The following is a 23309-nucleotide window of genomic DNA, read 5'->3' as shown; positions in this document are numbered from 1 at the left end:
CATCTAGAGTCACTACGGTCCTCTGAGATGAGGCATCCGAACTCACTGAATGTCTCTGGTTTCCTTCCCAGGCATGTCAGAAGGAGAAAATAGAGTGTGTTATCATGATGAGTACTGAGTAATGTACAGAAATGTTGAATCACTATACTGTACCCCCGAAACTCATATGCCGCTGTGTGTTAACTACACTGGAATGAAAATTAAAAACTTAAAAAGGGGGGGGGGCACCTGGATGGTTAAGCATGTGCCTTCAGCTCAGGTCACGATTCCGGGGCCCCATATCGAGCCCCGCATCGCATTCCCCACTCGACGGGGAGTCTGCTGCTCCCTCTGGTCCTCCCCCTCAATCATGCTTTCACTCTCTTTAGATAACATCTTTAAAAAAAACTTTCGAAAAAGACTGTGAAAGCAGTTTAAAACTCAAACGTTATTACACAAATGCTTCTTTCTGAACCCTAAATCAGCAACCCCAGCCTCACAGTCTTAATTGGAAAGCCCAATAGATGACCACATTTCTCTTTTTGCTTTGTTCACAGATGCTGATAAGCCCAGTACTTCCAAACACGGGTCTGAAATGATGAAGAAGGTATCATCAGCTCTGTCCAAAGTGTTTTCAAGATCTAATGCCAATGTTTCCAAATCTTCCTCACCCCCACCCCCCCAGGACAGAAGCTGAGTCTGCAGCACCTAACATCAGCAAGGGTGCTGACCTTCCTCAAAAAAATAAATGGTTTTTGAAACATGACATGGTGTCCCACACACCGATTCTTATAAATACTTTTAAATTCTTATAAATAAATAAGAACGAAGAAGGTACACAAAGGCAGCTGGAGAAAAGAAGGGTTTGATACATGTTTCTGACAGGCATTTGGCACAAAAAGAGGGACTCTGCCTCCCATTGAGATTCATCTGGTAACAGGATTCAGTCTCTGCTTTTGAGGGCACTGAAGCGCTGCTGGGAAGAGACTAACTTAAAAGCAAAAGGGTGACACCAGTAAGAGCGAGTCATCGCATATTTTGTGTGCTCTAGGAGTTCAAAGAAGGGACTTGTGCTTGTGAGCTAGAGTGGTCGGTATGAGTTTCCTGCAGGAGCTGGAACTGAGGCAATTCTCAAAGGGCAGGTAGGATCAGGTAGGTCTGGAAAGCACCAGGAAGGCTTTCACCTCTGGTCCCAGAGCTGCATACAATGCCACTATGCCTGAATTCAGTGTTGTCCAATGGAATCTTCTATGATGATGGAAATGGCACACGCGCGCGCGCGCGCACACACACACGCACACACACACACACACATGCTCCCTCTGGCCACATTTTCATTCCAGTACAGTACCCACTAGCCCCACATGGCTCTTGGCTAGTCACTAAAATGAGTAAAGAACTGAATTTTTCATTTTATCTCCATTTAAATAGCCGTGTGGAGCTCGTGGCTCCTTCATTGAATAGTGTCAGTCTAGTTAGTGCATAGCCTCATGGGCACTTTCCCACTCAGATTAGGTTGAAGAATTCCCTGAAAGTTCATTGTCAAAGTCTATCCCCAAATACCTAGGGCAGTGCAAGGATCTGACTCCTCAGAGGGGCTTTGAAGCCTCCAGTCATCCTCCTGGTCCCTTCAAAACATATGAGCCATTGATGTGACCAGAGGGAGCTCATGCTTTCCAGTCATATCTGTGCTTCTGCACTTGCCAAAACTCCATTGATGGTGACACCTGGATGGCTCAGTCAAGTGTGTGCCTTCAGCTCAGGTCATGATCCCAGGGTCCTGGGACTGAGCCCCACATTGGGCTCCCTGCTTCTCCCTCTACCTGCTGTTCCCCCTGCTTCTGCTCTGACACATAAAATCTTTAAAAAAGCAAAATAAAACAAAGAAAACCTCCATTGATAAAGAATAGGCCCCTTCTAGAACACTAAAGTCAAGGAATCACAAAGAAAGCAAATCAGAACCTGTACCTGCCAACTGGCCTCAAATACAGTGCCTGGCTAGAAACTACTTCCATGAGACAGAAACACCACGCTGGTACTGAAACCACCACTCCAGCTCCCTCTATCCACTCAGTCAACAGGAAGAGGATCACTCAACCAGCCATTCTCATACCCCAGCTTTATCCAAAAAGTTAGGTGAGAGAAAGGTCCCAGCCTTATCCAAAACTCCCTGGGGAAATATTTCCAGGCAAGTAAATTTCCTTTATGTTGTACCTACAGTCCTTTTGCAAATAAAATGGCAGGCAGTTCTGCCCAAATGTCACCTATCCCTAAATTGGCTGCCTTCATCTGTTCCTCATTCCTGCCCCTACATACTGAAATTCATCACATGCAGCACCCTAAGTTTTAAAGTCATTTTTTAATGGTTCGCAACAATGACAAATACTGACCTTACATATGGATTTAATTTGTCTTTACTTGTAAGTAACATAAATCCAGTTTGGAAGTCAAAAGCACAAATGGTTGAGTGAAAAGTAAGCCTCTTCACCTCTGTTCTTCTAGCTGTTACCTGGTTCTCCTCTCCAGGAGCAATCTCTTTTACCAATGGATCCCTCCTAAAGGCAGAAAACAGAGAAAGGAAGAAATGGAGTGAGGTGAGAAAGGAAGGAAAGATAGAGAAAGAAAGCATGAGATTTGACAGATACTATTTCCTTGAGCCACTGATTTGGTCTGTTTCTATGGTTGCATTTGTAGCTTCAAATAAAGTTGGCGCTCGTTTTAAACAATGTTTTTTTGTCAAAAGGTAAGCACCACGATGGGAGGAAAGATGCCTACCCTAGTGATTCAAAGCCTGCTGGCCAAAATACACTAAGCACGTTTGAGCTAGTAGCTACACTCCTTGAAGATGGAACCATCCAAATGTAAAGAAACAGATGAAAGCACTAAAAGTAAAAATGCATAGCTTCACTTGCAATGAAAGCAAATGCAGATTAGAATAACCTGAAGTTATCACAATATACCTTCCAGAGAAGAAAAAAAATAATAAAAATAATTTTAAAAAATGATAGAATCCAGTGTTGTCCAGAATGTAGGGGGAAAATTAGATTTAAACTCTACAGTGCTGATGACTCCACAAATTTGATCTTTCTGGAAAGCAATCTAACAAGACAAGCTATGGTTCTGTCTGCACTTTTGGATCTGGAAACTCCCCATTGGGGAATGTGGGCCAAGGAAAGAATACAAAAAGAAAAAATTTAAAAGGACTCTGTATAAAAATGTTCATAATAGTATTAATTATGATGCAAAATTAAAACAATCCAAGCAGGAGGCACTGGACAGTGTATTAACAATTTCAGCCACTGAAAACGGTAAGGATAGTGACAACCTAAACAAATAGAAATGCACATTTGAAATAAGCAAAAACAGCCGCAAAATAAGATGTGCACTCTGACAACAGCCAGAATATACTTTACAATTTGGTACTCATCTGGTATACTAATAAAAAAATCCAAAAAGAGACTTACTTTAATAATCGTGAAGGTTTTTGCTGTTGTTATCTACTTGCTAATAAATGCCTTTCTCCTGAAGAAACATCATCATAATCATCATCGACATCACTTCTTAAGCTACTTGTAACCCAATCCTAAGCCAGATGGAATGATATCTAATACCTCAGTTTCTTACAAAGCATGACAAAAAGGAAAACATCAGTTCAGACTTAAGGCTTCTTTAAAGAAGCTAAGTCATCTCCAATCATCCCCAAAGTATTCTTCTAAACCCTAAACTGGCAAAAAGCAGTCACATTTTTGACTGAAGTTCATTGTAGGGAGTAGACTGGCCTTAAATGTGTAATCACAACAGCCATATATCTGCATGATACACATATGCTTTACTTAAAACTTTTTTTTCACATGCACTTTAGAGTAACAATTAACGTATGTCATATGGTTTTGCCCCTTTAAAGGACATGGCACAACACTTCAGTATTTTTAATGATTTATCTAGGGACCAATGTATCTTTGATAACATACTATTGGTCATACTTAATTTGTAGAATAGCAAATGCTTATCACAAATGTAATTGTTGATTATTTCCTACTGAAAACTATGACCTGCTCTTATCTATTTTATGACGCAGTTTCCAGTAACACTTGCAGGAATCGGGAGCCACTTATTTAGCAAAGGAAGAACGCTAGGTTAAACCCTTCTAGTGCAAATAATCACACCCAAAATTATGTCTTCTAAGTTTACATTTTCAGATAAAATAAAAGACATCAGGAAACATTTAACTTTATTCTTTGGTTCTAACAGCACAGTACAGAGCACTTTACACTCCACTAGAAGCCCACTTAGACAATGACCAGGTTATTCCTTTCAAAGGGCTTCAAAACATGTTTACAGAAGGGATGTCCTGTACCAGATAAGGATTATCTCCAATTTAGGACCCAATGAGTCCATAAACTGCTGAGATAGCTACTTATTAGGTACATGCCCCAATAGGTTAGAGGAAGCAAAACGGGATGGACAGACTGACTAGGGTGTTAATTAGGCCACCATGAAAGAAATCCTGCTGTGGCAAGAACCAAAAAACATCCTTAGTCAGCACTTCATTCAATGTGGCTGTTTAGCCTTGAGATCACTGGGAATCTGTCCACCAACAAATTCCAACTGTCTCCTGTGAAGTGAATCCATGAAAGGAACAGCTAAACATTCACTGTTCCCAATGATCCGCTGAAGCCATTTGCTAACTGGTTCTTTCCGGCTTGGCCGGGTACAGCGTGTATGTGCGCCTCTCAGATTTCTGACTGCAGGGAGCACGAGTGATGAAGAGCCACAGCTGCTGAGCTCTGAAATCCAATGGTACTGCTGCTGCTGCTGCAATCCCTTAACCCTGCATTTCCACCAAGGCCAAACTTCCTACAGGCTGCTCTCAGTCGGTGACTGAATGTGGCAGGGATATTAAGACAGCCCATTCCTGTGAGACACAGGACTCCCTTCACAGGCGACTTAGAGTCAGGGATGCTCCCAGAGAACTCCTCCAGCCTCACGAAGGACAGCAAGGACTAGGCCTGTCCACATCACAGGTGTGGAAAGTAGATGTGAGACTTAATGGGTTAGAAGAAGACAGTTTCTAACAGCACAGCAAACAGCATCAGGAGTACTGGCATAGTGTTGCCAGTTTCCCTGTCCCAAGTCCCACAAGACAATGTAACGAGCTCGGGTGGATGCCACCCACGCGGTGGGTTGCATGACAGCTGAGGAACCCGGACTCAAGGGCCTGGGGCTTTTTGAGCCATGAGCAAACCAACCAGTGCCCCTCCCCTGGGAAGCACACAGTTAAACGGTAGTCACACTGTGGTCATCTTGCCCTACAGAAATGGCTCAGCATTAGGAGATCCATAAGCCTTGCTTTAAAAACCCTCACTAAGAATGTGCAAGGATGCTCACGACCCACAGCAGACTGCCTCTTCCAACCGACGCATTTGCTTTGCCAGATGTTCTTAGAACTGCACCACACATTCCAAGATCTTTCCTACCCAGCCCTCTGTCCTTCCTGCTCTCCTCCACAGGATTTAGACCTGCATCTGGTCTGTTTGGCAGCTCTCCTTGACTCCTCTGGCCCCCACCCATTTTCCCTCACAAGCGTTTTCCCTAGGAAACCTCTTCTGTGCCGAATCCCATTTTGGCACCTTCTCCTCAGAGAACGCAAGCTAGCACGAGCGGGCCAGTGGTGGTCCAAGAAAACAGGCTGTGATAAGACGGGATTCTGGGACAGCACCAGGCATTGCCTGGTGGACAAGACGGACACTGTCCTGAGGGAGGTGTGGGGCACAGATAGTCCCAGGCACAGCATGGCAGTCCAACTACTAAAGATTTCTCTGGAGATGACCTGGGAACCCTGGGAGAATGGCCTAGCAGATGTGGTGATTCATTTCGAAACACAGGGGAAGAATAAGGCCTAGAGAGACGGTGGAGATGGCTGGACACTGTGGAGTTGTACTGGATACACTGTAGCCGAGGGAACGGAAATGGAAGACAGTTAATAAGTAGCTAAAGACCAAGTGAGAGAGCCAGAGGGCTTCTGCGGAGCTCACAAAGCCCCTTTCTCTTGCAGTGGAGGAGCAAACCAAGAGAGAACATAACGGAGAGGCCCAACTCAAGGGAGATTGGATCCTCAATAGTTAATATGTGGCACGTCTGCTTTGTGCAAGTCAGGGTCACATGATTCCATGCAGTTGGAAAATCCTGGGATCCTGAGACATGCAGTGGGAACATCTGGCCAGACACTCCTCAGGGTGTTGGCTCTGTGACCCCACCCGGGCTTCAGTTTGCAGAGGGGACCACTCTTCTCTCCTAACAGCATTTCCTCTGGGCTGGAAGATGCCGCAGAGCCTGCTCCGATGAGGCAACTCGCGCCCCCCTCCGAGAAGCTGTCCCTGGCCCCTCTCCTGGTTACGAAGCTGATAACTAGGAGTAAATCCCAGCATAACCTGGCCACATTAGTCGTTAGCCTAACTAAGAGAAGAAAGTATACACCAAAGGACTGCAAGAATTAGCTGACAGGAGCCAAGGAAGCACTGGGGTTGGATTTCAAGGGCGCTATACCAAAAGCAAAAATTCATAGACTTGGGAGCACATTCTCAGAATACAGATTTAATCCCCCCGCAAGGACCCTCAGGGGATACAAAGTTTCTACTAAGGTGGTTGATTCTTCGAGGCCTGGAGAAAGTGATGGCTACTACTGAACAAAGTATTAAGGCCTCAGCTGGCCGGACCAACGGCAGAAGGAATGTAAAGGCAGAGGGAAGCAGACACGGTGCAGTGGATAGAGGTCAAAACCCCCATGAGAGGGTAGTATTCCACGGTGGTGGGCGGGGGGGGCATGGTGGGAGGCAGAGGACACCTCCCTTACCAAGGCCATCAGGAAGGCAGTGGGAAAAGGGGCACCAGTAGCACTACATTCAAAGGTGACCTCTGTAGGCCAGGGATGGCAGTAAGAGACCATCACAGAGCTGGGGCCCAGAGAAAGACAGACCAGGTGGGGCTGCTACCCACCAGAAGCCAGGAGGCCCCAAATACCAAAACAAACCACAAGGCCTGGGGGGCAGCCAAGGGAGATTTACCTAGGGAATTGCAGCGATGGCTGATGGACAATATGTCCCTATGAATAATACAGATGGGACAGCCAGCAAGGGTATCAAAATCTACAAGCTGAAAAAGGCAACAGTGCAGGAACAGGGTTTAAGGGAGGTTTTCCCCAATAAAAAGTCCTAATTCCTTGCTCGGTTTCAGACTTCAGCTGTTTTCTGACCTGGAAGAGGTAGCTGGGTCCCTAGAAGGAAGGACAATGATGAACTCCACCCCACTCCGCCAAGTACTATAGCCATTTACTTCCATGTATATACATGGGGAAGAACAGCCAGACATTCGAGGACTATGGACTCGAGATCAAAGCTGACACTGACACCTACAGACCTGAAGCATGATCACGGCCCTGTTAGGCTGGGGGATTCAGGGCTGAGTAATGACTGAAGTCCTGGCCTGAAACAAAATTCACAGGGGGCCTGCAGCTCTACCTAGTGGTCATGTCCTACTCCTCAAGGGTGTAAGAGGAATTGAGTTGGCACTTGAGAGTAATGCCTACATGGGTTCTGGGCCTGTAGGGCAAGAGCTGTCACAGTGAGGAAAGTCAAACCTCTGAAACAGATCCTCTCCACCAAGGACAAGAATAAACTGAGATGGTTACTTTTCTATGTCAACTTGGCTCAGGCTACAGTACCCAACTAGCCAATCAAACATCAATCTAGGTGTGCTATTAAAGTATTTCATAGATGTGGTTACCATCTACCACTGGTTGGTTTTAAGTAAAGGAGATTATCCTTGATAATCAGGGTGGGCCTTACCAGTCAGTTGAAGAACTTAATAGCAAAACTGTGATTTTCCTGATGAAATTCTGCCTGTGGACTGCAGTTTCAGCTCCTGCCAAAGCATTCAGCCTGCCAGCCTGCCCTATAAATTTCAGACTTGCATAACCAGTTCCTACAACTGCGTAATTCAATTCCTTGCCCCCCCCCCACACACAGGCACACCTCAGAGCTATTGGGGGTTCAGTTCCAAACCACAATAAAGAAAGTCACTTGTATCTCTTCATTTCCCAGTGTATATAAAACTTGTTTGCACTATACTACAGTCTATTAAGTATGCAACAGCATTATGTGTTAAACAAAAACAATGAGCATACCTTAATTTAAAAATACTTTATTGCTAAAAAATACTAACCACCATCTAAGCCTTCAGTGAATCATAACCACTAATCACAGATCACCCTAACAAATGTTATAATAATGAACATTTTGAAATGTTGGGATTACTGAAATCTGACAGAGAAACAAAGTGAGAAAATGCTGTTGGAAAAATGACACTGAGACTTATTCAACACAGGGTTGTCACAAACCCTTAAATTTGTTTAAAGAAAGAAAAAAAGAAAAAAAATAACAACAAAAACCAGTTATCTGTGAAGCAAAATTAAGCAAAGAGCAATAAAACAAGGTATGCCTATATGCTTTCTCATTAGGAATTGGCTTACAGCAGGATACATAAAACCTACTGGTTGTTTTCCTGGTATAACACTAACTAATACATAAATCAAAGCACTATTACATCTCAGGAGAGACAGAGTAGATCAGTGCAACCATTAACCTAAAAGATGAAAAAAAATTTTAAAAAAAGAACTTAAAAGATGCAGAAAATGGTAGCCCCTGTACCTCTGCACCTACAGCCAAATGGGGGTTCCTCCATGACTAGCTGAGGCAGAAAACAGCTTGAGCTTAGTTTACAGGTGGATCAGCTCAGTATGTGGGCACAAAATGAAGAGGAATGGTATCTGCATTACAGCCACATTCAGAGGTAGAGAAGGAAATTTTCCAATGGACAGGACCTCAAGAAGTGCACCTGACTTGGTGTAAAAGAACTGGCCTAAAGTGAGGATATTCACTGGATATATACAGACTCCTGGGCAGTGGCCAATGGCCTGGCCATCTCATTGGAAGACTGGAAGGACGAGGGCTGAAGATGAGAAACAAGGAGGGCTGGTGTAAAGATAGCGGACTGACATGCGGGAGGAGGCAGAGTGTGAACATTTCTGTATCCCATGCTAACAGCCATCAGGGCATCCACTATGGAAGAGGCACTAAACTGCCTAGCAGACAAAATGACTGAGCCAGGTGCCCGAGCCTTTGTCAGCGGCTACCACAAAACCAGCACAATGGACACATAAACACAGTGCCACACGGCTGATGAAGGCCCAACACCAAGGACTCCTGCTTCCCCACGCGGATCTAGTGGGACTCCTCCTGACAGGTGCTTTGGCTCAAGGACTCACCATATTATTGGTCTTGCTGACACATTCTCAGAACTCCACAGCAGTCTGAGACTTTCCCTCCCCAACCTTCCTTCCTGCCTTCCCACTTCTCCAGAGGTCAGTCCTCTATCAGAGTCTGACTGCTTTCCCAGACTCCTCCAGCCTCCTTTCCCATCTTCTTTCATGGGCATCTTCTCCTAAAAAGAAATCTCTCACACATCTAACCTTGGATTCAAACTAAGATACGAGGTCAGCTAATTTAATGTGCTCACTAAAGCTCTATTCCTTTGTTCTGAAGGGTCAGAAGTTCAATTTTAGTGATTCACCAGCGGTACCAAGGTCCTGTGAACTAATTCCTACCTAACTCATAAGGGACTGATTGATAAAATAAAAGGACGAGACTCTCCAGATGAGAAAAAAACTGCCAAGGAGACCAGAGAGATATGCAATAAGCTGACAAAGCATTCTTATCTCAGCAAGGACAGCTACCTGAAAAGGAAACTTGGCCCATAGGTAGGCTGGTATGTCACAAACATGGAAAGGGAGCTGGCTAGCCAAAGGCATAAACAAACCCAAATGACCATCCACTGAGGAATGGATAAACAAAATGCAGTCTATCCATACAGTGGGATATTATTCAGACATAAAAAGGAACAAAGTATTGGGACATCTGGGTGGCTCAGTTGATGAGGCGTCTGCCTTCAGCTCAGGTCATAATCCCAGGATTCTGGGATCAATTCTTGCTCAGCGTGGAGCCTGCTTCTCCCTCTCCCTCTGCCTACCACTCCTCCTGCTTATGCTCTCTCTCACAAATAAATTGTTAAAAATCTTTAAAAAAATAAAAAGGAACAAAGTACTGATCCATACTACAACATGGATGAACCTCAAAAACACACAAGTGACCCCAGACACAAAAGCCCGTAAGTTGTATGATTCCACTTAAATAAAATGTCCAGAATAGGTAGTTCCACAGAAACAGAAAGCAGATTGGTAGTCGACAGGGATGAGGAGGAGGGAATGGAGAGTAACTGCTTCATGGGCACAGGGTTTCATTCTGGGGTGGCGGAAAGGTTTTAGAACTACACAGGGGTGGCAGTTTGGTGCACCATGAATGTACCAAATGCCACGGAGTCGTTCCCTTTAAAATGGTTAATTTGATGTTATGTGAATTTTACCTTGATAAATAAATAAATAAATAGCAAGGAGGCGCATGGATGTTAAAAAAGAGACATTTAAAAAAATTTTTTTAAAGGAGGGTGGGGTGCAGAGGGAGCGGCCTGCTGTTAAGAATCACTATTACATTCATATCAAGCTGTCCAGACCTAGTTAAACCACCCTCCTCTATGCTATGGCTGTACCTGCCAACTAGAAAGGTCACCCACGCCTCTAGCACAAAGACTAGAATTCTAGAACTACTTGGTATCTCCCCTTTCCTAGCAATTTCATCATGAATGGGGGTCATAAATTCAAGGGCCACATTTGTGAAACCAAACTTAGGATACCTTGTCTGGTAAGTACGGAGCATATTCCCAGGAACAAGAGATTTACTCAAAACTCCAGGCTCCGTGGCTGTTAAAACTACAGCTCTCGGTGACTCTAGTACTCAAGGGAGTGGAAGAATTCAGCCTCAAGAGTTTACTTACATAAGAGTAAAAAGCGTAACTGAATATGACTGCATTTGAAAGCACACGTTCATTTCCAGTTCTATCGGGCAGCCAGATGGGCCGCGGCTTCAGTGGTGCCTGCGGTCACTGGGGTTAGAGGGCTCCCGGTCCCCGGAGTGCCGGACCCTCTTATGCCTGTTTGACCTCTCTCGGCTCCTACTTCTACTTCTCTGACTACGCCCCTCAGAACGCCCACTGGGCCAGCTGGAATATGTGTCTGAGCTTCGAACTCTGTCTCTATCTCTGTTCTTTTCTTCTCTCTCTTCCTTCCTGACTGAGGACTTATGTTCATGCTTCACCTTCTCTTTCTTCAGCTCCCTCTCTCTGTCCTCTGCGCCACCGCGGCAGGTCGCCCTGACCTCGGGAGAGCTGGGGTGGTGCTTTCGCAGCTCTCTGAGCTCTGACTTCTGGCCCTTCTCTGAGTTCTTGTTGCTGTGCTTTTTAGAGTCAGGGTCATCCTCTTCCTTTACCATCTTGTTTCTGGGTGGCGAAGAGGAGGCTGGCTGCTCTGCCTGTACCTCCCGGTCAGTCTTCTCTTTGTCTTTCTTTCTTCTCTTTTTTTCCTTTTTGTCTGGAGGAAAAAGGGGCACAACCAGTAAGAGGAAGACGGAGGAGAGTGAGGGTATGCAAAAGGAAAGCCTGTTGGCAGCAGGGTGAAGCAGTCATACTCTACACTTCCAGAAAGTGTCTCTGAGAAGCCAACTTGGATGGCTGTCCCCCTTGATATCTCAAGTTGCTGTATAAGGCAATTCTCACCCTTAATTACCTTTTTAAAGACGCTGCCTCCAAATACAGTCACATTCGGAGGTACTGAGGGATTAGCACTTCAACATATGAATTTGAGGAGACAGAATTCTGCCCATAATATTAGTCTTTCCGCTTTCCCAATTAAAGTAAGATGTTCCACACCTTTCCCCTTCATACTTAAGAACTGATTATCAACTCTCAGTGAACGCTGGGAAGAACAAACACTAAGACTACCCAGAATCTTCTCTTGGGTCTTAACGCTTTACCTTTTTTGTGTTTTTTTGTGGGTTTGTCATCTTCGGAACCCTCAGCTGAACTCACTGAGGGGGTGCGAGCGCCACAGCCCTTCTCCTGGAGTTCTTTGGTCACATCATCTGTTTCTTCTGAGTCCTTAGGAGCTCGATAGTTAGACACATGATCCACTCGGATAGTTCGTCCTTTGATCTAAGACAGACAGGCAATGCTTCAGCAGAGATGGCCCTCCCACTGAACTCTTTGAACCCAGCTACAGAACTCCATGCCTTTGAACCACACCCTTTACCTTCCTGCTAATTCTGTTGCTGGGGAAATCTCTAAAGCAGATCTGCCCAACTGGTGTGTCACAGCACACAGACCTAGGTAATCATTTCCTCAGCCCTTGGGGCAGCCAGCTGGGGTCTGGGGCAGCTGGAGTCCCTGAGGCTCTTGCACCAGGCAGTCTCCTCAGTTTACCCCAGTGAGCCACACAATAATCTTCACGTTCTACATGTGCCATTAAGTGAAAAAAGGCTGGGCAGTACTGCCCCAAGGGGAAACTGAGAATTTACATGCATAAACAATGAATTACCCTCAGTCTGTGACATTAATTCACAGTAAAACATGATGTGGCCTGGCAGCTAGAACGAATTCCTGAAATCAAGTGCAGTGATGCAGCTGTTTTCTTGATACGACAATTAGGACGAGGCCAAGGCACAGACCAATAGCTTCGGGAAGGGGAAAGAGATCTTTCTTCTTAAGCCCTCACACCGGGGCACCTGGGTGGCTCAGTGGGTTAAAGCCTCTGCCTTCGGCTCAGGTCATGATCCCCGAGTCCTGGGATCGAGCCCCCATCCGGCTCTCTGCTCCGCAGGGAGCCTGCTTCCTCCTCTCGCTCTGCCTGCCTCTCTGCCTACTTATGATTTCTGTCAAATTAAAAAAAAAAAGATACATTTAAGCCCTCACACCTTGCTCTACTCCCACCACACTAGAACAATGGCTTACACTGATATTTTTGTTGTGAATCAGAACTCTCTGGGTGAACAACAAAAAATTAACCCCTCCTTCACTTAAAAAACATTCAGGCAGAGCCCCTGGGGGGCTCAGTCAGTTGAGTGTCTGCCATAGGCTCAGGTCATGATCCCCGAGCCCACGGCAGGCTCCCTGCTCAGTAGGGGGTCTGCTTCTCCCTCTCCCTCTGCCCCTCCCTCGGCTCCTTCTGTCTCTCTCTCTCTCTCAAATAAATAAATAAAATCTTTTAAAAATTCAGGCAGATACAGACCTATTCTATAGGCAAAATCATCCGAAATGTTAAAAGTCTGGCTTTTATTGTTCCCACACAAGAGCAGATTTTTATTCTGACCTTTAAGCCTGAGCAGTCAGTCATATTTCCTATTCCCCTTTTGAAAACATTTTTGAAAACCTCCCTTTTATGGTGACTCCATTTGACTGCTGGCTCTTAAAAATTAAGCCTAGTACCTTATTCCACCCTGTCCTAGAGTCTCCAGCTGTTCCACAGTGGTGCAATCAGTGACAAACTCTTCAGGTCAAAAGTCAACCACCCAACCTATGACAGTGCTATCCAACTGCAGTGCTTTTCCTAAATAAGCACAGGGACCAGGTAGAGCACAGATAGGCCTGACCTGCCCATCACCGTCTCTCAGGCCAGGGATGGAGTGAGAGGGAACAGAGGAGAAACAACTTCAGAATGAGTTACTTTTGTAGAATTTGTCATCAGACTTTAACTAGAGAATTTCCAGGGCCCAGTAATGTTAAGTCAGTGGAGATATATGACAGACCCAGAAAGCTCTGTCTTAGAGCATGAAGCCATGAGAGCCCAAATCCCAATAGAGCATAGCAAGGAAGAGCAGCACTTGCTAGTCTTTTTGTTGCCTAGTACATCAGAGATGAGAGTGGATATGAGAATGGAAAGGTGTGAAGCCAGAGGCCTGGTTGGGAGTAGGGGCCATGGTAACTATGCTCCTTGGAAGATGAACATGAGGAAAAGGAACAAGTGTTAGCAGGGTCGTACGCCAGTGAAATTATTTCCTGGGATCATTTCCTGGCCAGTATGTCCCCACACCTCGGCAACCCTCTCAACACACCCAGGTGACCAGTACTGTCCTTGTACCTGTGGCAATCAGGTGGGAAATTAAACTGAACCCTTACATACAGGAAAAGTCCAGCCACATCCTGTTCAGTGAACACACTCACCTTGATCCCATTAAAATTGTCAACAGCCAGAACTGTGCTCCTCTGGTCTTCATAGCAAAGGAAACAGAATCCTTTGGATTTCCCAGTCTTCTTGTCCCGCACCAGATTAATGTTAACAATCTCCCCATATCTATTTATTTTATAAAAGAGTAAGACACTATTGATTTAAAATGCAAAAACTTCCAGATTGAATGACAAAACAAAATTCAGATAATATAATCTGTATAGGAGACACATCTAGAACAAGATAACATAAAAAGGTTAAAAATAAAAATTAGACAAAGACAGAGCAAGAACACCCAATTACAAAAATTATGCATGGTAGTATTAAGATCAAAGATGAATTCAAGGCCAAAAAAATATTTAAATGGGACTAAGAGAGCTCTTTTACACTGAAAAGGGTCCTAATATATTACAAAGATATGTCATGAAACCTTACGCATAAGTTCACAAGTCAAAAATTTAATTAAAGAAACTATTAAAAATAAAAGGAGAAACTAATAACAAAAGTAATGAGATACTTTAACATGCTACTTAAGTTTATAACACATAAAGTTGACAAAAATAAGGTCAAAGGAATATCAATATATAATTATATAGCATAAATATAAACAAACATAAAAATGTAACAATTATGTTGCTAATAAATATTAATGTCAAACTACTGACATATATTTGAACCTTACAAAAAGAGGACAATTTCTTCTCAAGAATCCATGAAACATGTATTAAAATTGGTTACAGAATAAACCTCAATAATGTCCAAAAACAGAACAGAACATGTTCTCCAATCACAATGTAATACAGCTGGAAATCATATTTTAAATAAAAAAAAAATGCTACTAGCTAACTTGAAATCTAGCTAACAACTGGATGAAAGCGAAATAAAGAAAAAAAAATCAATGGCAGACCACTTAAAAAACAACAAAAATGAGAAGAATATACACCAGAACTTACAGGATGCAGCTAAATCACAATCAGAAAAATCTGTGGCCTTTAGGAATTTTACTGTTAAAAAGGCAGAATGAATATAGAAGAAAACAAATCGAAGGAAAGCCAATGAGAGTTAATAAAGATAAAAGCACAAAGTAATGGAAAAAAGAAAAAAGTTCTACCTTACTCCTTATACAGAGTTAAATTCCAGGTAAGTGAAAGATTCATAAGCTAAAAAGTAAAGTCATAAAAATAAAATAAGAATTGATAGATACTTAATAACATGTTCACATACATGCAGCCGGGCCAGCTACGTAGCACCTTACCTAACAGAAAATACAGGTTTCCCCCGCTACCTGAATGTTCACTTTATGCCCCTTCGCTTTTACAAAATACCTACATCAGTACCTGTTTTCACTAACCAAAAGAAAGCTGAAGAGGATTTTCACTTTTATGATATGGTAACTGCTTCATCACTTTATGTCACTGTAGCTTAGAAAGCTTTCACAGAACACTCTACCTTCAGATAGCAGGGGAAACCCATATTGGAGCTGATTCAACTAAGGACAGGAGCCATTTAACACTGTTTAATATTGTAGGTACAGGCCAGTGCAATCAGACAGGAGAAAACAAATGTAAAAAATGAAAAAGTAATCTTTTTTGTTCTATTTGAAGATTTATTTATGTATATATTTATATATGTATAGAAAATCAAGAGAATCGATGACAAAAAAAAGCAGTATAATTCAGTAAGGTAACAGGATATAAAGTTTAAAAAAATAAATCACTCTCTTACAAACAATAATTAGAAGATATAACCAAAGAGAAATCCCACTTGTATTAGCAACAAAAAAAGATAAAATACTTAGAAATAAACTTAACAACAAGCAATGTACAAAGTCTATATAGAGAAAATTTTTAAAAACTAAAAGACACACATAGTTTTGAACAAATATAAAGACATCCTTTGTTTTTAGGTAGGATGACTCAACATCATAAAGACAGCAACATCTTCCCCCAAGTTAATATTGAAATTTAATGTAGTACAAGTTGTGTTTCACTTTCCTGGAGCTGGATCCATTGATTCTAAAGTTCTCATGGAAAAATGAACATGTAAGAAGAGTAGATGGAAAATCTTTAAAAAAGAACACTGAGGAGTAACTCTCCCAGATATTAAATACACTGAAAAAATTCTATGAATAACTAGTGTGCTACTGGCACATGAAGAGACAGACTAATAGACCAATAGAACAGAATAGAAAGCCATGAAACAGATTCAAGTATATATAGAAAAATTAGTAATATGCTAAGGGTGACATCCCAATTTGCTGGCAGAAAATATGAACATTTTTTATAAATGTTGGGACAACGGGTGAGCTATTAAAAAAAAACATGAAATTGGATCCATGTCTCATACTATACATCAAAATAACTCTAAATGGATCAGATACTTCAATGCATAAGAATGAAACTATACAAGTACTAGAAGGGAACACAGATGGGCAGGTGGGGAGATATACTATCTAATTATGACTCAAAATCCAGAGGCAACAAAAAAAAACCCTGATAAACCTGACCATATGAAACACTGAGTGTGAGACTATACAGGGTCAGCACAAAGGAGTTTTGGGGATGATGGAATTGTTATTCATCCTAACTGTGGGGGTGACTACACAAATCTATACACGTATTAAAGCTCACAGAACTGTACACTCCCTAAAAAAGTCAATTTTACCATATAATTTAAACACATGAATGAATAAAAAATTTTTTTAATTTTGCACAGCAAGAAAAAAATCACAACGAGGTCAAAAGATAAATGACAAAATTCAAGAAAATATTTACAACTCTTATCGCAGATAAAGGACCACAAAGTAGTTTTTTTCCTTTCGCTACAAAGAAGATCATCAAGACAACTGGTGAAGCTGAATAAAGTCTGTGGATTAGATAATAATATTGTATCAGTGTTAACTTCCTGAATTTGATTCCCATACTGAGGTTAAACAAGAGAATGCCCTTGTTGTGGGGGGAAATACATATTGAAGAATTTAGAGATAAATGGGCATCATGTCTGCAACTGACTCTCAAATGTTTCAGAACAAAATAACAGATATACATGGGGAGAAATAACAACAAAGCAAATGTAGTAAAATGTTAATATCTGGGGAATCTAAGCAAAGGGGAAACAGGTATTCTTTACACTACTTTATAACTTTCCTATTTTAAACCTGAAATGATTTCAAAATAAAAAGTAAAAGAAAGATAATACAGGAACTCGTTTAAACGGACTCCTACAGACCAAATCAGGTCAATCTGAACATCAAGAAATAATAATGACGATAATGTAGTATAATACATCAAATTAAGTAAAATAAGTCCACAGTAACACAATACATGACAAGTGGTATAACAGAGTTAACACCATTAAGAGCTTTTGTAAAATCACTAAGAAAATGAGGAACACACCAACAGAAGAAAACAAGCAAGAATATGAAAAGACAACTTAAAATAAACAAGAAATAATGGCACGTAAATCTATAAAAGATGTTCTACCTCACTGATGATTAGAGGGAAAGTAAACTCATAATGAGAAACCATATGACAAATATATTTTTTTAAAATAACCGCTGCCAATTAGGATTCAGAAAAATGGACATTCCAGTGAGAGTAGAAACTGGTACAACCTTCTCAGAGAGCCATTTGGCTATACTTATAAAACATCTTAAAAATGCTAACACGGGGCGCCTGGGTGGCTTGGTGGGTTAAAGCCTCTGCCTTCGGCTCAAGTCATGATCCCAGGGTCCTGGAATCGGGCCCCACATCGGGCTCTCTGCTAGGCGGGGAGCCTGCTTCCCCCCACCACCCCCCACTTGCCTCTCTGCCTATTTGTGATCTGTCAAATAAATAAAATAAATAAAATCTTTTAAAAAAACAAAAAATAAAAATGTTAACATACTGACCTAGTAATTTCACTATGGAAACTATCAGGAATGCATACAAAGGATGTATGTACTACAATGTATACTGCAATACAATTTATACAATTTATAACAGCAAATAATGTCCAACATTTTAAAAAATGATGATAAAGAAATATACCAAAATGTTAACAGATTTTCTTTAAAGTACATTATAATTTCTTCTTTATGCTCTTCCTTTTTCCAAATGTTCTATAATGATTATACATTACCTTGATAATCAGAACATTTTTTTTGAAAACTACTGTTGCCAATGGCAAAGGCAATCTTCATGGAGAGCGATGTATACAGCCAAAATAGACAAACACACCAGCTGATCATCACTCAATGCAAGTAAGACAAAAACACCCCCCAGATGGAAGGGTGGACCAGGCAGAGGTACCATAAGGGGTGGAAGTTACAGGTTGCACCTGCTGTGAACTTCCAGCTCCCCAAAAGTAGGAGGAAACAGCACCTCTCCGGGTGCTTTGCCAGTGTGGGCTGCTGAGGCCCTCTCCCACGGCCTTCTCATGTGTACTGCCCAATTTCTTTCCCCTGGCCCTCTCCCCCATATGCTGCCCGACCAGTGAGGGTCCTTTTCCGATCGGACAACCCAACCATCACCTGCCATGGCAATGTCTCTCCCATGGTGTGCTGGCTGTTTGCTTCCCCAAACCCTTCTACCCCAGTCCTCTGCCTGTACATGCTGTCCAACTTTTCTACAACAGTCCTCTGTCCTCAGGGCCCCTCTGGCCTTATGGACTATCTAGCCATTCTGTGTAGCTCTGGGTTGTGCCTAGCCCCTCTCCTACCAGCTGCCACTACTAGTGCAAGCTGCCGACATGCTCTCCCACCCAGTGCTGCTGCTTTCATCTCACAGCAGAACGAAGAAAGTAAGGTTCACCTCATCATTCTTGTTCCTCATCAGCCTGGGTAAAGAGATAATGGCTCTGCTCATTAACCTTACACTCATCTATAAACTAAGAAAACAAACTACTGACTAAAGCTTTTTGCTTTTTCTCCCATTTCTCTGTGCTCTGCCCTAATCCTACAACACCACACAGATGTAGGCCAGAGGGCCCTGTGATCATGGATTACCCTTAGTTTGCAGGAGCCCAAGGAGCCCAAGTAGCCCTGTGAGTTCCAGTCTGTTCCAGTGTAGGGCCAGGCTGAACAAGCTTCACTGAAAAAGCAATAAAAATAGACAAGAATCCCCAAGACAGCCTCCTAATCATCCAACTTCTTGGATTTTCCATATTGGAAGAGTTCTACAACCATGTCCTGGGACTGATCTAGACTAGAGAAGCTCCAGCCCTCCCCATGCAGGGAGGCCAGTTAGCTTAGAATAAAATAAATGGATTTTGTGTGATGCCCCAAAATGCATTATGGAAGCATACTCTGATGACCTAGAAGGCAGGAAATGAAAAAGGACTTACTGTGAGAATACACAGATGATGTCCCCTTCAGTCAGTTCATAAGGAAGCCCTCCTAGAAGAAAAAACCACATTTAACATTTACCAAGTGTCTACAAGCATACCAGGCACTAGGCCCAGCACTGGTGGGTGCAAAGAAGAGTAAGCCAGAGAGTCTGCCCTCAAAGAATTCAGTCTGATGATACGACAGAAGCATATATAAGGTGCAGTACTAGGGCAGCAAAAGGAGTGATTAACTGTGGAAAAGTCGGTGTCACCACTAACCAAATACTCCTCACACCCAAAATCTTAGGGACAAAGCAGACAGTTTCCGGCATAAAACTCTGTTTCCACAAACATAGCTCGAACACACCTGCTCTTTACCCAGAAATTCACAGCCAAGATCCAAAAATCAGTTTAAATATGAAAATATTAACCCCACCTCACATGGACTAAGGATTTTAAAATCCTTAATTGTCTTTATAGACAACTTTCAGCATTTCACAGGAAATAAATTCCCCTGCAAATCTCTCCTTCCTCATGTGTAAAATGGGGACTTTAGTATTTACTTCACAGAACTGTTGTAAGAATTAAACAAAACAATGGCTGTAAGTGCTTAGCACAATATCTGGTGCAATAACTTCTTTGAACAAACCGTCATATTACTGGAAGTGACACAAAGTGAATATAGATATGACAATATGGCCATGGACAGAAGGCAGGAGCTAATTAGATGAGAGAAATGGATTCTGAGGGAAGGGGAAAGGGCAAGGGACTAGCAATCATACAGGATCGTGCCTAAGACCTAAGTGAGTTCTAGAATCCCATAGTTCTGGCTGTCCCACTTACTAGCCACGTGGCCTTAAGGAAGTCCATTCACTTCCTGCACCCCAGTTTCCCTAGCTGTGTAACAGGGGGACGCGGTATAACAGTGGTCTCTGAAACCAAGAAACCAAGCGGCAAGACTCTTATCACAGTAAATGGCAAAGGGTTACTATCAGGACACTGACGTGACAGGGGGAGCAAACTAGAAATGGGAGAGAAAAGAGATAACGGAAAACGGATTTACGGGGCAGCCAGCAGAAAGAAATAAAAGTGCGTGATGAATGCTAGGAGGAATGAAAGGCGGAAATGCCGAAAGGTTAGGAAGCAGGCCAGGAGAGGAGCAGCGCGGGAAAAAGATGTGGACCTCACCCAGGAAGATCCAGGCGCTGTCCTTGTACTCGGAGTGCCAGGACACCTTATCTGCCACCCCAAGCTGGACCTCACGCTCATTCAGCTCGTTGATCAGCTTCACTTTAGTTAAAGGGCTGCAGGGGGCGGAAAAACGGACATTAAGAGCGGCCTGGCCAGAGGTTAAGGGAGAGCAAAACTAAGGGACTAATTTTCCAGTCTCTGCACCTCTCCTGCCCCTCGGCCCGGCAGACGCTCTACCACCCAAATCCTGGTGGGCCACCTCCCGCGGCCCGTCCCTACTTCTTCAGAGGTAAACTGAGGCCTTACTTCATCTTCTCAAGTTCGCGCTCCGCACCGAAACACTGACTTCCGGGAGAGTCTGTACCGCGCCTGCGCGGCCCCAGCATCACGCTCCCATTGGACTCCGCGGAGCTCGCGTCGCGCCGGAAGAGCTTGGCCGCGCCGGGGCGTGGCTCCTACGCACTAGCGCGGGAAAGCATTTTCCTTGCTCCGTGGGTTTTGCTCTCCAGGGGAGTTTTTGTCTAGTTCCTCGGTTCGCCTCTGTGAAGCAGAGGGCATGGGTTGTCAGCCGGGTTTATTACAGGACCGTCAGCTGCTGGACTACGCCTGGCATTGATTGGGCTACCTATAAATGTTTGCTGAATAAAGACTGGAAAAGGTTGCCCGTTACGGCGACTTCAGCCCCAGCCTTTGCTCTCGATGCAAATCCCTACTCGGGCTTCACTCCCAGCCAACTGCTCACGCGCACACACATCCATCATATCATCCCTTTTCGGGAATAAGAAGATAGGTGAGAGGGTAAATCTTTTTTTCTTTCTCAAATTCAAATGAATAGGCAACTGACCATTGTGCCTCCATAGGCTGAATTGAATACCCAGATTTGTGTTAAGAGCTGTTACCCTCACGCACCCTTTCCCATTGTCTCGCTCCTACTTAAGCAGGAGGCAGAAATAGTGAAAAAGCTAATAATCTAGCATCTGAGCAGATGCTAGATTGTGTGCTAAGCAATTCACATGCACTGGCCCTCCATGCTCACAACCACCCTCATGGAATCTATACATACAGTTACCCTCCTCATTTTACAGAGGAAGAAACTGAGATTCAAAGGAGTTAATTAGTTAATTCAAAGGAGGTACTCTGCCTCTACATATCAGGTCTGGTTGATTTAATCAGTCCTTACTGAGCATCTGTATGTGTCCTGTATGGCATGTCTGCAGACAGGAATGTAAGGTGAGGTTCTCGGCCCTAAGGGAACTAAATAATATCATTGAGGAGACAAGATATATTTGCTTGGTAGACTTCACTCCAACAATAACCAGGAAATCTATAGAGAAGAGATGGTGGCATATAATGTGTGATTTAAGCCATACTGAAGTTTTGAATCCATAGTGTATGTGTCATCATCAATAACTGGTATCAGACCATGCATGATCTAAAAGTGAAGTTCCAGAGCTGTGTCGTTTTCTGTGTAAGCCTAGCTCAGAGCCCCAGAAATTAGGCACTTCATAAAGTACTTTGATGATAATGATGGTGATGATGACTACTGTACCCTCAATGACTCAACATCTACCCATGTCCTGCCAAAAACCAGAAGACTCCCCACTAGTGACAGTTTCTCTTCATTCATTCTGTTTTTGCCCCTCTTCCAGTCCAACCCAGCTATTCATTAACTTTGTGAAATTATCTTGGCAATGAAAACTAAACAGTGACAGATTGCATACAGGTTTTATCTGCTTCTGGGAATCTTAGACTGCTTAGCTGTAGGATTGAAGTAGACACTGCAAAGTGGTAAACTGGTAAGCATTATCTGGCTGGATTCTTCAGGCAACTGTAAAATGAGAGAAATAGGCCTACACCTGGGTCTTGGTCATCAGGAAGGTTCAAAAGGAAGCTGAAGCAAAAGAGGAGATTAAGACCAACCAAAGGGAAGGACAGTTTAGTTGGCAGAGGACATGGGAAGACTGCTATCTAGCTAGTGGGTTCAGCAGAGATATTCTGAACCTGGGAGAAATGAAAACCATCCCGGTTACCTGGGACATCTCTATCAATGTGCTTCCAATTGGTAGGAATTGGTGGGTAAGATGATGCCTAGAGATTTCCACCAGTCTAAGTGGAAAGGGGATGAGGATCCAGGGGACACTTTGAACTTTAGTGTCTGAGAGGAGGACCGGGGTTTGCTATTCAAGGTGGCTATTAGTGATCTCCACCAGTAACATTGATCTAGCATGCACTGTGTGGAGAGCTCAGGTCTAGATTATCTGGCCAATGCTAAGGAAGCCAAAGGCAATCCTCACATTCACGGTAAGGCTAAGCAATATGGCCAGCCAATTTCATCTCTTCACTTCCCACCACACCACATCCCAAAACAACTTTCCCTTCTGACTTCCCTACTTCAAGCAATGCTATCATGATTTTCCTGGTTGTCCAGGTACAAAACAGGGGTTTCATATTTCAGTCTTCTCTATTCCTCACCCCAAAATATCTCTCCAATACCAAGTCCTAATAATTATGCTACTGGAATGTCTATAAAATGTATCTCCTCCAGTAACAATTCTGTTTCTTTTTTTTTAAATTTATGTATTTATTTATTTATTTGAGAGAGAGTGAGAGACAGAACATGAATGGCGGGGGAGGGGCAGGAGGAGAAAAAGGCTCCCCACTGACCTGGGAG

At 43.2% G+C, this 23309-nt stretch overlaps 2 protein-coding genes across 3 annotated transcripts in view; one reads left to right on the top strand and one right to left on the bottom strand.

Annotated features, from left to right (window-relative positions):
• The window catches only part of LOC123934506 (fibrous sheath-interacting protein 2-like), a 35444-nt gene extending 34768 nt beyond the window's left edge, over positions 1-676 (top strand). Inside the window, exon 8 of the mRNA XM_045994657.1 lies at positions 537-676. Within this exon, the coding sequence (XP_045850613.1) occupies positions 537-676 (140 nt within the window). The remainder of the gene's footprint in view (positions 1-536) is intronic.
• Positions 677-2341: 1665 nt separating this feature from the next.
• RBMX2 (RNA binding motif protein X-linked 2) lies at positions 2342-21036 on the bottom strand. Of its 2 annotated transcripts, XM_045995765.1 has the most exons (7): positions 20945-21036; positions 20636-20751; positions 19466-19517; positions 14140-14269; positions 11958-12135; positions 11244-11515; positions 2342-2534 (listed from the first exon to the last, which is right to left on the bottom strand). In XM_045995765.1, exons 1-7 carry the CDS (start codon positions 21022-21024, stop codon positions 2478-2480), a joined length of 885 nt encoding a protein of 294 aa, XP_045851721.1. In that variant the 5' UTR covers positions 21025-21036; the 3' UTR covers positions 2342-2477. The 2 variants fall into 2 exon arrangements, with proteins under 2 accessions (XP_045851721.1, XP_045851720.1); XM_045995764.1 differs by lacking the exon at positions 2342-2534 and having other exon boundaries at positions 10494-11515.
• Positions 21037-23309: the final 2273 nt, after the last annotated feature.

The sequence above is a fragment of the Meles meles genome, chromosome X (assembly GCF_922984935.1).
Source record: "Meles meles chromosome X, mMelMel3.1 paternal haplotype, whole genome shotgun sequence".
NCBI classification, from domain to species: Eukaryota; Metazoa; Chordata; class Mammalia; order Carnivora; family Mustelidae; genus Meles; species Meles meles.
The sequence above is the reverse complement of the archived record's forward strand: the minus strand, read 5'-3'. Positions and strand labels throughout refer to the sequence as shown.